This window comes from Nelumbo nucifera, chromosome 3, assembly GCF_055504915.1.
Source record: "Nelumbo nucifera cultivar China Antique chromosome 3, China Antique-T2T, whole genome shotgun sequence".
Taxonomy (NCBI): domain Eukaryota; kingdom Viridiplantae; phylum Streptophyta; class Magnoliopsida; order Proteales; family Nelumbonaceae; genus Nelumbo; species Nelumbo nucifera.
This window is the reverse complement of record NC_142651.1, coordinates 32,052,665-32,069,926: the sequence shown is the minus strand read 5'-3', so window position 1 is coordinate 32,069,926 and position 17,262 is coordinate 32,052,665. Positions and strand designations below refer to the sequence as shown.

The window sequence follows — 17,262 nt, the reverse complement described above, 5'->3', positions numbered from 1 at the left end:
ATTTCAAATCAAAATTATCTGCTTCATAACACATGTTTCTCCGCACTATGGCACATGCTTTTTTGCTGTATAGTACATGGACTTTTTCGCTGAATAGCACTTGGTTTTCCCACTAAATAGCACATGGGATTTTTGCCTTTTGACACATTTTAAATCTAAAATTTTCACTTCATAGCACATGTTTCTCCACACTGTGGCACATGTTTTCCTGCTTTATATCACATGAGTTTTCCTACTAAATAGCACATAGAATTTCTGCCTTTTAACACATTTTAAATCAAAATTTTCCGCTACATAGCAAATGTTTCTTCACACTATGGCACATGCTTTTACACTTGACAACACATGAGAATTCCTATTGCATAGCACAAAAGTTCCCCGTCATCTGGCACGCCATGAATCAAAATTTTCCGTCACTTTGGCACATCAGAAACCACTGATTTCCGCTTTATAGCACATGAGATATTTTGCCTCCAACACATCATGAATCATGGTTTTCCGCCACTTCGGTACATCATAAACCACTGATTTTCCGCTTTATAGCAAATAAGCTTTTTCGCCTCCAACACATCATGAATCATGGTTTTCCGCCATTTTATCAAATCATAAATCGAGTTTTCCGCTGCATAGCACATGGATTTTCCGCCATCTAGCACATAATAAATCACTGATTTTCTTGCTGCATAGCACATAGTTTTCTTTTCGTCACCTTAGCGCATCATAAACCGCTGATTTCTTTGCTTTATAGCACTTTAGTATTTTTTGCTACACTAGCACATCACAATTTTAATTAAGGCTTTGTCGTTGTTTTCATCGCTACATGGCACATTATAGTTTTCAATCTTATGCTTTCTTATCTCACGGCAAATAGGTGACCCCACTCTACAAGATTATCTAATACTCGAAAAGTCAACTACTGCCAAAATTAAATAAATTCAATACATTGAGATGCTTTTATCATTATTTTTACTTGTTTTTATTATTTTTCTTTATGACAAATGTACCCTGATTTCGAAGGTTCTTCATACTTAGGAAGGGTCACTTTGCCAAGAATAAAATGGCTTGAACATGATGAAATGATGCTACGCAGGAACTCTTTTCGTCTTACTGCTCCTTCATTGTCTTACCCCTCTTCCAATTTTGACCTTCGCAAAAATCTTTGTGTACTTTTTGTGGTCTTTGTTGTTTCATAGTTTCCTACCTCACAACAAAAAGGGGAACCTGTCAGCACTCAATTTTTGCTCGGTTCGCCGCTTAAACCTTCAATTTACCTTAAACATTCAATCAAACCTTTCCGATCCTTCTGAAACACCCAAATTTCACCCTGAGAGCCTTCAGATATACCATTAAAACTGTCTGATAACTATCCGATGGTCTTGATCGACCCCCACTTACACCTCAACCATTAGATCAGACATAACCATCAGACCCAGAAGCTCCCAAGACACCTACCCATGAAATTTGAACTCAAAATTCCTCCGTTCACTCATCCATCAAGCAAAGATTCCATTTCGACCCCTTTTGTTAGCCTAAACACCCAGAACCCAAACTCCCTTGATTTGGACACATTCGAACCGATCAAACCACATCATTAAACTCTAGACACATTAAAACACCTGTCCAAAAAGTTTTAGCCCTAGATTCCCATGTTTACCCACCCATCAAATAAAAATTCTATTCTAGCATCACATTAACCCAAATTCCGATGATCTTAACCCTCCAAAGGCAGATCAAACCACATCATCATATCTTGAACACCTCCAAATACCCACCTGTGAAATTTCAACTCAAACTACCTCCGTTTACCCTTCAATCGCACCAAGATTCCATTTCAAGGTCCCAAATTGACTAAATGACAAATCTGCTCGATTCGAGTCCATTTGGCTCAATCTAACCTTACCAATCACCTTAGACTACTCAAAAATCTTTCCCTGTGAAATTTCATCCAAAATAAACCTTGCTTGCCTCTTGATCACACAAATATTCTATTTCGAGCCTTCAAATTGATCAAATCGAACCCTGTCCAGATTTGACCAATTCAAACCCAATTGGGCCACTCTGAACCCGCCAATCAACTCAGAATGTCCAAAAACCTCACCCTGTGAAATTTAAGCCAAGAATACCCTCATTTACCCTTAAATCTAAAAAAGATTTCATTTCAGCCATCTCACTAGCCCATACATACACAACCCCACACCGTGGTCAAACCCATCTCAACTCTCCATCGTTTGGCCCAAAAATCTCCACCATTGAACCAAAAGATCCGGTTTGACCCTCTTAGACCCGATTTGACTTATTTTCTCAATATTGCAAAAATACCCACTAGAACCCCAAAATTACCAAATTGAGTACATTGTAAATGAACAAAGTCTAATCTAATCCAATGAATATTTTGGACCATTATGGATCAACCCAATTCAATGTCTAGACTGTCTAATCTATTCAAATTCGTTTTGATTTAGATTGGTTTCAACCCAAACCGGTCCATTAACACATATATTCTTATCTTATATCAATGAACCATATATTGGCTTAATCCAACCCAATCCAATATAAATTTTTATTGCAGATGGATCGGATGGTCCAATCTAATCTAATAAATATTTTGGACCGGATTGGTTCAATCCAATACTCTTGTTAGTTCATCCAATCTGTCTAAATTAATTTTGAATTACATGGGATCCAATCCAAAACCGGTTAATTGACACCCTTATTAGAGGTGTAAATTGGGTTATGCCGCCCACGGCCCGGCACGATGGCACGTGGAATGCCAAGCCCGACATGATCATGTGGACCACGACATGATTGTGAGATATTCGATGAGTCTCATTTTCAAGGCTTGGCTCACGGGCTAGCCCGACCTGCAACACAATACGGGCCCACATGGGCTTAGGTTGTGGGATGTGTTAAGCCGACCCCCAAGTTATTCTAGGGGAGGGTGACATGGCATAACCCGCACTTTACATGGACCTGACACGACACGTTTTACACCTCTAACCCTTATAAAGGAGTTACAAATTTTACTTTCATTCTCATTCTTGTCGTAAAAAAAAAACAATTATCGGAAAAGAAGCATTTCGTTCGTAGCAATGTTTTCTTCCCATTTTTACTCATTTTTTTTATCTTAGAATTTCATCTTGTATAAAATTGAGAATTGAAACAAGCCAGTGGCATATTGAACCAAGCAAGTGGCATCATTGTTTTAATTATTGCCGATTCTGGAAAAGAATGGGCAAGAATAAATGAGATGTAGGTGTTTTTGGATATTCATTTCTTGCCGCAGGACTCATTCTTCCCAGAATTTTTTTTTTTTTCGTTCGAGCTCGAGGCCTCTCGACTTGAACTCACTGAACCCTCGTCCCTCTCTTTCTCTCTCTTTAAACCCTGTCTTGCTATCTCTCTCTGTACAAGGTAAACCCTCGTCCCTCTCTCTTTCTCTCTGCTGAGGTATCTCGATCTGTTGAAGTCTCTACAAGGTAAAACTAATCGACTCTCTCTCTGTACAAGGTAACGGTGAGATCGATCTCGATCTGTTGAAGTCCTAAAGCTAAGATCGATCCAAAGAGATCAAACCAAGGTAAACTCTCTTTCTCTCTCTCTCTTATCGTCTTCTTCTTTCTTCTTCTTCTTCTTCTTCTCAAGTTGCGCACAGAAGATGGATACATCCTCCTCCTCCTCCTCCTCCTCTTCTTCTTCTTCTTCTTCTTCTTCTTCTTCTTCTTCTTCTTCTGTTTTTCCCCTTTTAGGTTGACCACCAATATCATCCCTGTAAGCATTAAAAGAAAGCAGCACCGATTAAGGTATTTGAACAATTTTTGTCCTTTCATTATTTTCCTTATTGGTATTTGTGTGTTCGAATTATTATGGAATTTATACATTTTTCTAAGTATAAATTGTTGCTGTTATTTTCCTTATTGCTTTGCTGTTATTTTTTTAAGTATAAACTTAAGTATAAATTATCGAATTATTTTCCTTATTGCTTTGTTGTTGTAATTATGCAAATAAGCTTGAGCCACGTGAAATTTAAATCAGGTAATTCCCATGGAAATTCAAATTTCCACAGATCCACGACCCAATTATTTCATGAATATATTACATCAACAACTTAAACCTTTTCATTGCAAAATCTAGAAACAGAAATTGGCATTCAAGTTCTGCTACAAGTACAAAGTACTTCTGTTGTTATTCTACCAAATGAGCCTAATGATTTTGATCCTCCTTGAAAATATCAGAAGAATTTTATTCTATCAGGACAAGATTACTGAAAACATTGAGATGCATGACTAGCAACTAACAAGGGGAATAGAATAAGAAAGTGGTGTTTAATGGAAGTTGTAATTCTCCTTCAATTGGCCTAACAAAAGAAAGACTCTATTAACATGATCTAAACAGAAAATGCTACTTGCAATCACTACAGTCATCGAGTGTTTTCTCATAATAAACATATCTAGTTAAGTGCACTGCAGAAAAGTGAAAATAACATCCCCATGGTTTGTCACATCAATGAACATTAATCTCTGTTACAAGTTAAAGGCTCTAAGAGGACAATAGAAGCCACAAAAGTCAATACTGAGTTACTGACTAGTGGTAACAATTCCAATTCATTACCAAGAAGACTTGAATCCCTGATAGAGTGGGATGCTGAAACAATATTTGTATATCCAAGTGACAATTTAGATAAAACTATTACCATGGTAAGATGGAAGAGCTGATCCTTTATGATAAAAAATATCATTTTCATGAATAAAAACTTGATTTAAATCACGGATTGATTTGTTACCGTGAATGATTATAGAGATAAAAAAAATCAGAACTTTTCTATCTTACCTCTGCTAGAATGGCACGGATTCATTGTACCATTCAGAAGCATTCCTCTCATGACTTTCTCCTGGAATGATGGTATACAACTTGACTGTGAAAACCGGAGGCCTGAGAGGATATTCTATGCTGATCTTACCTGTCATGTAGAAGTTAAAGCCAATGGCCAAGTAGCAAAATCAACAAAAGAACGAGGAAAAAACAAAGTGAAAATTAGCTACATTCGCTTCCAACTTCACATTTCGCTGACTCTTATCCATTTTTCTACTCAGAACCAAGCAAAACTCCATGGACCCATAGTCCTCCCATGACTTGTCAATCATCTTAGAGCATCCAATACTTGTTGCATTTTCTTTCTCTAGCTCAGTTAATGCAACTTCTTCCATATCACTCTCAGTATCCAGTAGAATATCTGAATCTTCATCATGTTTCTTGAAACCTTGAGATTTTAACTTGTTGATAGGAGCAACTGAGCTCTTTGAAATTAAAGCCAGGTCTCTAGAATGTTCAAGATCAGATGGTTTTGCTGGGAGGGGTTTAGAATCAAGGAGATTAGCATCATTTATGGGAGTTGAAACCTGAGCAATAGATGGAAGTTCCCCATCTTCCCTAACACTCTCTATCTCTTCCCTTGACACACCAGATCTCCCATCCACATCAAGGTCTAAAGGGTCAGGAATTTGTCCCATCCACAAATATAAAACGGAATAATACAAAATACAAGGTTTTTCATTCTACATATTTGTATTTGTACTCCTTCCAAACTGAGCCTAAAGTATTCCATTTGACATTTAGAAATTCTGATTCATATTTGATTGCAATGCTTTTCTTTTATTTACTTCTTCAAGGGTACTTTGGATGTTTGATACATAAAAATTAGCAACTCTCACAACACACATACACAACATCAGCAACAACTAGTAGATCCCACTTTTTAAATTGTAATTTAATTATTTAATTATTTATCTGAGGCATGTTCATAGATCCCACTTTTTTGGACTTGCTGAGTTGGACCTAGACATGTTTCAGATTCTGATTCTTGTGTCTGAGTCCATGCAAAACTGTAGCCAGTGCTTTAACCTTTGGACTGCGTAATGAAGGAAAAAGGAAAGTAACAGGAAATTGCAAGTCTTTGCTTGGTTATACCTGCCTCAGTGCATGGTTGTTGTCATCTTGGGTACTGCCGGGATTAGGTAGTGAAGACAAATGTTTCTAGAGTGGTTGTGCACTGGTTAAAGAACAACAGTCAAGGATTGCAGAAATACCAGAGCAGCTGATGCCAACTTCTCTTGGTTCATTGATCAACAATTCCATGGCTGATCAAGGAGTATATAGGGATGGATATTTTGGGACAATTATTGGAGTATGTAATGTAAACAGTTAAAAGGAAGGGTTAGATGGCAGATACAAGGCCTAAAAAAGAGGGATGCTTGGCATGTTATTATGTAATCTGTTCTTTTTTATATCTAATAAAGGTTAAAAATTACGAATAAAAAACTCAAATTGACCAAAAACTAAATTACTGGTGCAGGAACTCATATACAAATAGTTACTGTTTCTCCAAATATTAAAAGAACTCTTAATGTATCCATCAACAAGTTGCTGTTCCTAGTGATGGTTGTGTGTTGGTAGCGGATGGTCAGAAAGGAAAGTTTTAGTTGAGGAATGTTAGTAGTAGTACTGAATTCTCCATTGATGTAGATTGTATCATTATAGAGTTTTCTGACATTGATTCAAAAGCAGGCAAAAAGTTGGCTTGGTTCTTAGGTGTCAAATACCTCACTGAATCAGTGGTTATTGTGACTCCGAGAAATAAATAAATAAACATGTCATGCAACTCTGTGAACCTACCTAGAGATTGAGTATCTGTTGGTCCATACTTCTATCTTTGAGATGTTTATTGTGACCCAGACAAAATGTGGTTTCTTTTGGCAGCAAGATGGTTAAGCTAGTTGGAACACTTAATGTGAAGGTGTGAAGGATTTTTGGATAATATATATATATATAAAAAATAAGATGGGGAGCATATTCTGGGCTGGACCTACAGTGACTGCAACAGTTCTCAACCAGCAAATCTCTACTCAGGAGATGATCCATTGTCAGCACTTTATCCCTCGCCACAGTCCACAGTTGTATTTATGAGTTATGTGAGAAGTGCATCTCACACCTCTCCTTGGGATGCTTGTATTTTTGTATATATTGACTTTTCCTAATAAAATCTGAAGTTACTTATTGAAAAGAAAAGACTTTCAAATTTGAACAACCTGCTTAAGGCCTACTAAACCACCCTGAGGCATCCTAAGTTGTGGGTTTAGCTTAGGTGGGGTTTGAGTTGGCAAATTGGGCTTTGACCTCAGTCTATGGCCAGGCCCAAGGTCGAAGTCTAGGGATGGGGTGTGTTGTAATTGTATAACCTACTGCCTACTCTTCATGTATTGCATTGACACTATGGCTAGCTGAGGCTATCCATGTTTGTAATTCCTCTTTTTTCATTATTTTAATAAAACTTATGTTGTTACTCATAAAAGATAGTTATTTGATTTTTATATTTTTAATTTAAAAATAAATAAACCACATGTATGAGAAAAGAGAGGAAGAGGTGCTTAACATTGAGGTAAAAGAATTCTTTGCCTTCCTCTTTCCTCTATATAATATAGGTATTGATTAGTTTGCACTCTCTTTGTCCTTGAACTATGTGCTAGGGGTGCTGGTCAGGCATACTGGTTATTGGGGCATGGCAACGTGACTCCTCTTGCTATCTGCATCACGCAGAGCACTACGAACGAAAGGTCCCAAATCAATCCATCCAGAGAGAGAGAGAGAGAGTTGAAATGAATTGCGACGGGAAATGCTTCTCTAAAAGCTTTACGAAATCAACGGCTTTACAGTGTGTGACACAGACTGTCTGAAGCCTCCCTCCAAATTCTAGGGTTTCAAATAAAATTACTTGATTGACCCGGTGGGGTTTAAGCATACCGAGTTCCGAAACCGAAAGCCTTCACAGCTTCACTCTTCTTTTGCTCTCTGGAAGGAGAGCCAAGGACCTCCCAACCAGAGAAGCCCAATGGCCCATAATATTAAACCTGACCTGACCATCAACCCGGAACGGCGAGTATTATCGGTTCAATGTCCAATCCGGTTCTCACAAATTGGGAGAACAAAAAGGGTTTCAGGATTCAGGCAAGAAGAGCGTGGACTGTCGAGAGAGAGGTGGAGAAGAAAGAAATGGTGAAACCAATCAGACGATCAAGCCCATTGATCCAGATATTCAAATAGATTCTTTATTTTCTTGGCCGACATCTCGTATTCTTTTTCTATATGCTCATATTAGTGTAATCAAGTTGAGCTCAACCTTTCTATATCAATAGGTGTAAGGTGCTCGGCAGGAGCTCCAAGCGAGGTGGGGAAGGAAGGGGAGAAGTGGAAGAGCGACTGAGACTAGAAATAGAGGATCCAGAGGGACAGGTATGTAAAACTTTTTTTTTCTTTATTTTGGGCTGCAACTGCATGGTTTCTTGTTCTTATCTGCTATAGAACTCTGCCCCCTTTTTCTTCACCTTTTCCTTTTCAGTTTCTTCTCGGAAAAACAGGGGTGCCGCCCTTACTTCTTCGTTTCTGCATTCCTATTCGAAGTTCAAATCATGAAATGCAACCTGGCAGTGTATGAAGGGGTGGTCGATCATGTCTTCTTCCTGATGCGCAAGATACAGGGCAAATCCTAAATATTTATTCTCCTCCTAATCAGACTGCCCTTGGTTCTTCTGTCTACCAGAAAGCAAACTTTTGATGGAGCTAGGGTCTCCACACAATTTTGGACGGGAATGCGATACTCATTTTCTCCATGAGGTGCTTACAAAGGATCTAACAGAAAAAAACAGCCGCCAGACTCCCACTTCCACACCCTACCGTCTTCCCTTTCTATGTTTAGCTGAGTATCTTGGAGCAAGCATAAGAAGCTGGTAGCATTCTCTATCTCCCAATCCTGAAAATTCCTGCAGAAATGTGGTGTCCAAATAAGAAGAGGGAGGAAGGTGAAACGTTGAGCAGTGGTAACAGTAAGATGACAATGGAGGGAAGCTTTGTGGAGGCAGGTTGATGGAGAAGAAATCTGAAAGTTTAAGCTAAGTACTTCCTGTTTGAGGAAGAGAAAGGTAGAGGAAAGCTGAGTTTGAAAATAAGGGAAGCAAGGAGGGTTATGGTTCTGTTGACTGGGATAGAAGTAGTGGAATGCCTGCAGAAGTTTGTGGAAGGGGCAAGATTGAATGGTAAGCAAAACAACAGGCAAGAGATTGCAGCTGATGAAGGTAAGAAATATATAGTTGAAAGCAGAAAGAATACAACGGGCTGCTACATAGCTCTGGCTGAGTTTTTTAGGGAGGAAAGAAACAGCTGGTTTGTTTCCCAGCAGGAAGACAGTGTCAAGGTTGGAGGGAAGTGAGTAGTGTGCTTGAGGAATTTTTGCTCCATGGAGTAAAAGTAACAAAGGGGAGTCCAGGGAGGGAAGAAGGGGTGTATCAGAGGTCCAGTATGTCTGGAAACATGGAGCAAGAGTCAGTAATTGTAGCAAAAGCCAATGGACAGTGCAGGTGATGGAACATTCAAAGAAAGAAAAATGGATTAGTAAGTTCATAGTAGATGTAGGGTTGCAATCTGTTGACTGGAGGAGAGTTGCAGATTACTTGATCTTGAATCTGAAGCTGGAGAGTGAGTTTATTGTAACTCTCTTTGATAAATGTAAAGCTCTAGTTGATTTTGGGGAGAACATAGTAGACTTCTCAGTAGTTAATTTTCAGACTGATCTAGGAACTATTACAATCTTCAGATGGAATCCTCTCTCTAATGCCAAAAACTTCTCTATTGAAGATGGGGTTCTGGTATGGATAATCGGATTGCCTTTCCATCTTTGGAAGCAAGACGTAGCAGATGTCATTGCACTTATGTGTGGAGGGAGACTGGATGGTGCTTACTAAGGAGACCTCCATTCTGCAGCTATTCTCCTGAGCTGAGTGAGGCTTGAAGATATACCAAGGAAGGTGGAAATAAGAGTGGAGGGTATTTTCGTTTCCGTCTGGTTGGCTTCCTTCATTGAAGCAGGCTTGTGGAAGGAAGCTAGAATGGAGGGAGGTGAGGAGTTTGAGGAAGAAGTTGTACGTGGAAGAAGCATATTAGAGGATTCAAAAAAGACTAGAAGTTATACTAAAATGGGTCAACAGCTTCTGGGGAGCCAAAAAGACTTGGGACATATGGAAAGTCAAAGGCTTAAAACACAAGAAACCCCTCTGACGCATAGCAGAACCTTTGCACGGGTGGTTGGGAACACTACCACGGAAAACTTTAATTTTGAAGAGGGGAGTAAAGAGGTGACAAGTGTTAAATAGCAAGTTGAATTAAGAAACAGGGCGGTTGAACCAGGAGTTGAGGTGGGTGACATAACTGAAAACCCTATTGATCTCAATACTGATTTTATGACATGATTCACTTTAATTGGACTTCTTTAATGGTGGTGCAACAGTGAAGTGGAAGAGCTGTCAATAGTAAAGATGGGAAGGAAGATGTGTTCCATGGAAGAATGGTTTCAAGTGCCATATTGACAAGGACCGTCTCATGGTTAAAATCTTCACACTTGTTGGCAGATTACTCATTTGATGACTTAAGGAGAAATTGGGCTGCAGTGGTTGCTACAGTCTCCACCAAGATCAAATCACAAGTTGAATGGAATCCCCCACCGGATGGTGTGGTAAAATTGAATTTTGATGGAAGCTGCCAAGGTAACCCAGGGCCATCTGGAATCAGTGGGATTCTGAGAGAAGAGACAGCAATATGTTGTCTCTATTTTCAGGACCAGTGGGTGAAGGTGATTCAGTAAGGGCAGAGCTACTAGCAGTGGTACAAGGTATACAGATGGCTAGTCAAATTGGAGTGAACAATCTGTTAGTAGAAGGGGATTCCAAGGTAGTAGTAGGCTGGCTGATTAGCCCAGAAACAGCTTGTTAGGGCTACAGGGATCTGTTAAAGAAAGTTAAATGGATGACAAGGAATATGACCGTCAGGGTTCAGTGGGTCAGAAGATCAGCAAATGCAATGGCTGATTCTCTAGCCAAGCAAGGGGTGTCAAGGGGAGATCTGTTTTGGGCTACTTTGTAATTGGGTCTCAGGCTTGGGCAGTTTTGGTGTATATAGTTCAGTCCTAAGGGGGGTAATATCTCGTGCCTTCTCCTAGGCTGATTGTATTTTGGGCAAAATACAAAACCTCCCCTAAAGTTTTTGACAATCATAAAAACCTCCCCTATAATTTCGTTTTAACAAATACCTCCCCTGAACTTTTGAGAAACTCAACAAAAACCTCCCTTCCGTCATTGTCCCAAATGGAAAACGTTTGATTGATGCACCAGTGTTTTCCAAATACCCATTTTACCCTTTTATATATTATTTTACATACAAAATTACTGAAATAACCCCATTTTAACTCAACAAAAACCTCTTTTAACAATCATTTCAGTAATTTTACATTCAAAATTACTGAAATATGTTTTTTTGTTGAGTTAAAATGCAATTATTTCAGTAATTTTGTATGTAAAATAATTTATAAAAGGGTAGAATGGGTATTTGGAAAAAACTGGTGCATCAAACTAACGTTTTCCGTCTGGGACAGTGACGGAAGGGAGGTTTTTGTTGAGTTTCTTAAAAGATCAGGGGAGGTATTTGTTAAAATGAAACTATAGGGGAGGCTTTTATATTTTACCCTTGTATTTTTGCTATTTGAATTAATAAAACTACTCTCATTTATCAAAAAAAAAAAAAGGTTTCAAGCACCATTTCTCTGGAACCAAAGCATGGCCATGGAAGTTTTTAACAAATTAAGTAACGACCATAGGAAACAAATAAGCTTTGCAGATGGTGGGAGTGGAGTAACCCTATTTGTGGACCATGTGCATCGTACAACATGAAGGTTCACTTCTCATCTCTGCTCTTGAGTCTCTCATTTCTCCTCTCTCGCAATTGCTTTTCTTCACTGAAACTCTTTTAGCAGGAAAAAAAAACTCTTGAGGAGGGCTCTTAGTTCAATTTCAAGTTGTTCTCTTGTGTTTTTTTATCGCAATCTCAACTTCCATTCTTATAAAAAACTGTGTGTCTCTATATGACAGATATCCACATACAAGGGCTCTATTTGTGTGATGATTTCTCTATTAATTTGCCTACTTTCTCATTTATAGCTATCTTTATGAGGATTGAGGAATTTGTTATTTGTTATTCCTAATCATGTTTAATTATCTAGGGTTATTTGATCTATCTGTTGTTCTTGTGCACTTATACAGAAGTTATGAAGTGGGATTAGATCATATTTTAATTGGTTTTTTCTCTTCTATTATAAACCAGCTATTAGATATGTTGCTATTTTGTTGTTTTGTTGTACACCAGCTATAAAATATATTGCTTTTTTTGACAATTTTCATTTTTTCCTTCTTTGTTTCAGTTGTATTATAAGGTGGAACTATTGCCAAAGTTAGAAATTTATTCTTGGATATTCTATTCATCTCAGCTGTTGCTACAGTTCACATGGCTTGGAGGTCCAAAATTTGGCATCATTTATTGGAAGACTATAATTATCACCTCACCAGTTCACGAAGCTACAGTTCCAAGGTCGACTGGGATAAGCTAAGGCCAATGATTCTTGAAAGAATAAAAAGTAGAGCTAAGAACTATCCAGTCCGCGGAATGGTACCTGTTGCATATGAAGTCATTAGGGCCAGAGCACGTCTTATAGAAGGTCTTTCCATGCTTCTCAAAGCCATTCCTGTCAAGGCATGCAAGTAAGCCCAGCAGTACTATTTCCTATTACTCATTTGCAATGTCATTCAAGTCCTTATTGGTAACTGTTGCATTGTTCACAATAACTCTTCAACCAGAAACATGACTTTACCTGGTTTAGTGTAACCTATACTTGCTCTAGGTGCAAAATCCTGAATCTACTTGAACTGATTGATAGTTTTGCAAGTATTTGGGAAACTAAACTATTCCCATATTTCAATTAATAAGTGTAATGATAATCATTTTTTTGATAATTTGTCTAGCGAATTTTGTTTATAGGACATTTTATTTAGATGTAAAACAAGTTGCAAACAAATCATGCAAAACTTGGAACATATTTTGCGGTCCCAATTCCCAAATCTGAGTTGACTTAAGACTAGATCCAGCACTTGACAAAAGCAGTTGAGCTTTATGAAGATTTGGAAAATGAGGGGAAAAGTATTAAAATGTTTGTGAAAACAAAACAAATGAGAAATAGAAGTTCCTCTATGTGGAATGACTAATGAGCATAGTAGATTGAGGCTTTGTACAATTTAAGAGTTATAGAAGTCTGCATCATCTAACACCAATTCATTATTGACAAAACGTTGCAAAGAATAGGCCAAATTGTTAACATTTGTTTGCCTCTGGACATATCATGTTTCTACTAGGTGGCTTTGGTTGCCAAGTCCCACTGTTTGAGTAGTACAATCTGAGAGCTTTGTTAAAGATGCAAAATAGATGTAAAACTGGACAATGGAGAAATACATGAAGTTCTTTGATGTCCATTCCTTCTACTACCATAAAGACTTCATCTTAAGCCACTTGAAAACTTTAAGTCACCTAGAGCAGTTTACAAAATTGCAAGTTTTAATCCTTATTTTAGGGGAGGTTGCCTTCTCTTGAAATGACGGGTTTCTATTTTATTTTTCAAATATTTAACTTTTTTCTTGGTAGACCATAGTTTAATTGAACAAAGGAATGAATGATATATACATAATTTTCTACTGTCCACTCCCTGTTCTTATGTGGTTCCTAAAACATCTCTGTAGGTTCTGTCCAGAAGTATTTATTGGAGAGAGAGGGCACATGATTCAGACTTGTCATGGTTACAAGAGACGTGCCAAGAACCAGCTTCATGAATGGATTAATGGTAGCTTGAATGATATCCTTGTCCCTGTTGATGCTTTCCACCTAAAACACATGTTCCAAGATGTCATAAAACATGAGCAAAGATTTGATTTTGATCGCATCCCTGCAGTCGTGGAGCTGTGCTGTCAAGCTGGAGCTCATATTAATGATGAAAATTTAGACTCAATTATCTGGACACCTGACACCAGTAAACATGAAGTCTTTAATGCCGTGCCTTTGTCACAAGATGAGATGAGGTTTGTTGCAAAAGAAACTTTAGGGGCATGGGAGAGGCTGAGATCAGGTGTCCAGAAGTTGTTGTTGGTTTATCCAGCAAAGGTTTGCAAGTACTGCTCAGAAGTTCATGTGGGGCCATCTGGGCACAGGGCTCGGCTTTGTGGAGTGTTCAAGCATGAAGGTTGGCGTGGGATCCATTTCTGGAAGAGAGCAAAAGTGGATGATTTTGTACCTCCTAAGATTGTGTGGCGACGGCGACCTCAGGATCCTCCAGTGCTCTTGGATAAGGGGCGAGATTTTTATGGGCATGCTCCAGCAGTGGTGGAGCTTTGCTTACAAGCTGGGGCAATTGTGCCCACAAAGTACTTTTGTATGATGAAGATGCAAGGGTTAGCACCACCCCCTCAAGTCAAAACATTGGAAACCTTTGATCTTGTTACAGAACATGGTCCTGGCTTTGGGTCACCTGATTAGTTTCACCATTCTTTGGGTTGGGAAATATTTGTCCTCACACTTGGTGAGGTTAAGGTCTTCTTCACTCTAATTAACTTCTTGATTCAATGGTAGAGTTGAGTCCTTCAGAGCAGTGGGCACAGATTTTTGTTGTAAATATTTCTTCCATTAAGTGTACCATTTATTCCAATAAAATAGAATAAGAAGAGATAATAAATTCACTTTATGATTTGTTTGTCTTATAAAAGTGGGTCTGGTTCAATCTAGTGCCAAGTGTCAACCTAGTGATCCTGCAAAAAAAAGTGTCAACCTAATGGTCAACTAGTCGGTTAACAAGTCGATTAAGGACCAGATCAACTGAAACACTTGCTGGTCAATCAATGCTCATGATGCAGTTGCTTACGATGAATAAGCATTTCAGGAACAGGAAGTGTTGGCAGACCCATAATTGACATGACCCCAGCACTCTCTGACCTTTCAGACCGCTGCCCAGTTCAGAACTGGGTTTGGCCCAGCACTTGTTAGTATTTGGTATACTTAACAAAACTATGATTCTTGGATATGGAAAAGCAACTATAAACGTAAGAATAAAGTTTTGTCATCTTCCTTTTGTGATTTTTTTCAAATCCCTATTTGTAAAAGCAACTATAAATGTAAGAATAAAGTTTTGTCATCTTCCTTTTGTTGAACCGTTTGAACCATGACCTGCCAGGATGTATATTTATCTTTTCTATTCTCTGGATATCAGATCTTAGACCTCCACAAGAACATATACAGAGGAAAATGTTGACTCAATGAATCCCAACAGCAAGCAATTATAGGAGAACTTCAACGGTGATATAGGTTTTGGGTTAGTTTGCAAGGTCCTCCACAATAACCCAAGGCCAGATTAGAAATTACTGACCTAACTCGATCTAAGTAAAGCTTAGAATTGAGATTGGCTCAATTTGATTTTGCAAAGTCCTCTATCATTACTTAAAGTTTTAATTTTTTTAGATAAATAGTTTTCAGCATCCAAATTATATTACTTAAATGTTTCTTAGACTTTTGATTTCCTTCTAATTAAGTAGATATATCCAAATCTATAATGGTTATTTATAAAGATCACAAAGTACTTAATTTTTCTCTGTGTTCTACCATTTAAAGGCCTAACACACATTTAAATGTACAATTTCTAATAATGTTTCAGATTTTTGTCCTTTACCAAAATAATGTCTTAACATTTTACTTTATAAACTAAGTTCATAATTAATAATCAAAATCAAATTTTAAATTAGGCAACGATCCACTAGACCATATTCTTTTCATTTTCTCTATATTTGTGTGACACATTCTCATATGCCATATAAATCTATAAATCTATCATCAACCACATGATTTGCACAATCAATATATTAAAAAAAAAAAATCCTTGTTCTATTAATACTAAGACATTACAATCCATCAGCCTTATTCCCATAAAATAATATACAACCATTCTTTCCAATAGGCATTCTTTCCACTCTAAAAGCGTACATTAAATTCCTTCTCATCCAAGAGAGGTATAGAAAATAATTGTTTCAAATCACACCAGGAGCAGAGAGGATGGAATGATCGATTTATCTATACTTTTTATTTCTTTTTAGTAGATAACTTTTTACTTGTGGATGTTTAGACAAAGTATTCCACAACAAAGTTAATGCGGCCTTGATACCAATGAAAGTCCAATAATAAAAGGTATCTCGACCTACAAAATAAATTAATAGACGCCAATCTAAAAATTAATAAAACCCACCACATGTTAACTTATTAAAATTAAGGGTTAATTACTTATATATACCATGTATATTTAGGAAATTACTTATATATACTCTCAACTTTTAAAAACAACTTATATGTACCTTGTTGACCTTTTTAAGATTAAATCTAACAAATAAAGTGGAAAAGACAAAATTATTCCTAGTTATTCATTAAATTTTCAAAGTATGTCATTTGTTTATTGTTTTTCTTCTATCTTCTCTCTTGTTTTTCAAAATATCATTTTTGCCTCTATTCTCTTCCCTCTTTCTATGACTCCGTGGTTGATGAACAAGAGCAGTAAATACATCAACATACAACCCATTATACTCTTGGGGGTGTTCGTTTTTTGGATTTTGAGAGGGGCGGAATGTTGGTCAATGGGACTTTGGTTCCCATTGACCAAGAATCACATGTTCTTTTTTCAAATTTATGTGGGGACCAGGGAAATTTTATTTTCCTAGGTATGGTAAGTGATACCCATCTTCTAGATGGGTAAATAACTTTCCCACCTAGGGGGAAATTTGCCAATACTTGAATGTAGGGGTGTCAGTGAACCGATTTTGGGTTGGAGTACGTTCAAATCAAAATCCATTTGGACAGATTGGACGGACCAATAAGACATATTAAATTTGGATGGACTGGACGGAACAATATGACATATTGGATTGGACCCGGTCCGTCCATAATGAATTTTATGTTGGATTGAGCCAATATTTGGTCCATTGATAAAAGATAAGAACATAGGTATCAATGGACCAGGTTTGAGTTGAAACTAATCTAAATTAACAGGAATTTGAATAGGTTGGACATTATCTGGACCGGTCCAAAATATTCATTGGACTGGATTGGACCAGGTCCATTTGTAATGGACTCACATTGGATTGGACCAAATCCAGTCCAATTGACACCCCTACTTGAATGGGACAAAAATGCCCCTTTTGGTAATGGATTTTTATGGTTAAAATAGTCATTTCTTTATTTACATAGGAAATATAAGAACATGGGTAAGTAACTTACCAAAAAGCGAGCGAGGCCTTTGAGTAAAGTATAAATTCA

At 37.7% G+C, this 17,262-nt stretch overlaps 1 protein-coding gene across 20 annotated transcripts; it reads left to right on the top strand.

Annotated features, from left to right (window-relative positions):
- The first annotated feature begins 3,034 nt into the window (after nt 1-3,034).
- APO4 (APO RNA-binding protein (DUF794)) lies at nt 3,035-14,651 on the top strand. Of its 20 annotated transcripts, XM_088900676.1 has the most exons (7): nt 3,035-3,411; nt 3,508-3,577; nt 3,747-3,800; nt 8,187-8,283; nt 8,390-11,767; nt 12,359-12,629; nt 13,659-14,651. In XM_088900676.1, exons 5-7 carry the CDS (start codon nt 11,746-11,748, stop codon nt 14,446-14,448), a joined length of 1,083 nt encoding a protein of 360 aa, XP_088756802.1. In that variant the 5' UTR covers nt 3,035-3,411; nt 3,508-3,577; nt 3,747-3,800; nt 8,187-8,283; nt 8,390-11,745; the 3' UTR covers nt 14,449-14,651. The 20 variants fall into 20 exon arrangements, with proteins under 20 accessions (XP_088756802.1, XP_088756801.1, XP_088756812.1 ...); XM_088900675.1 differs by lacking the exon at nt 3,747-3,800; XM_010250288.3 differs by lacking the exons at nt 3,035-3,411; nt 3,747-3,800 and having other exon boundaries at nt 3,418-3,577; nt 13,659-13,759; nt 13,868-14,651.
- Nucleotides 14,652-17,262: the final 2,611 nt, after the last annotated feature.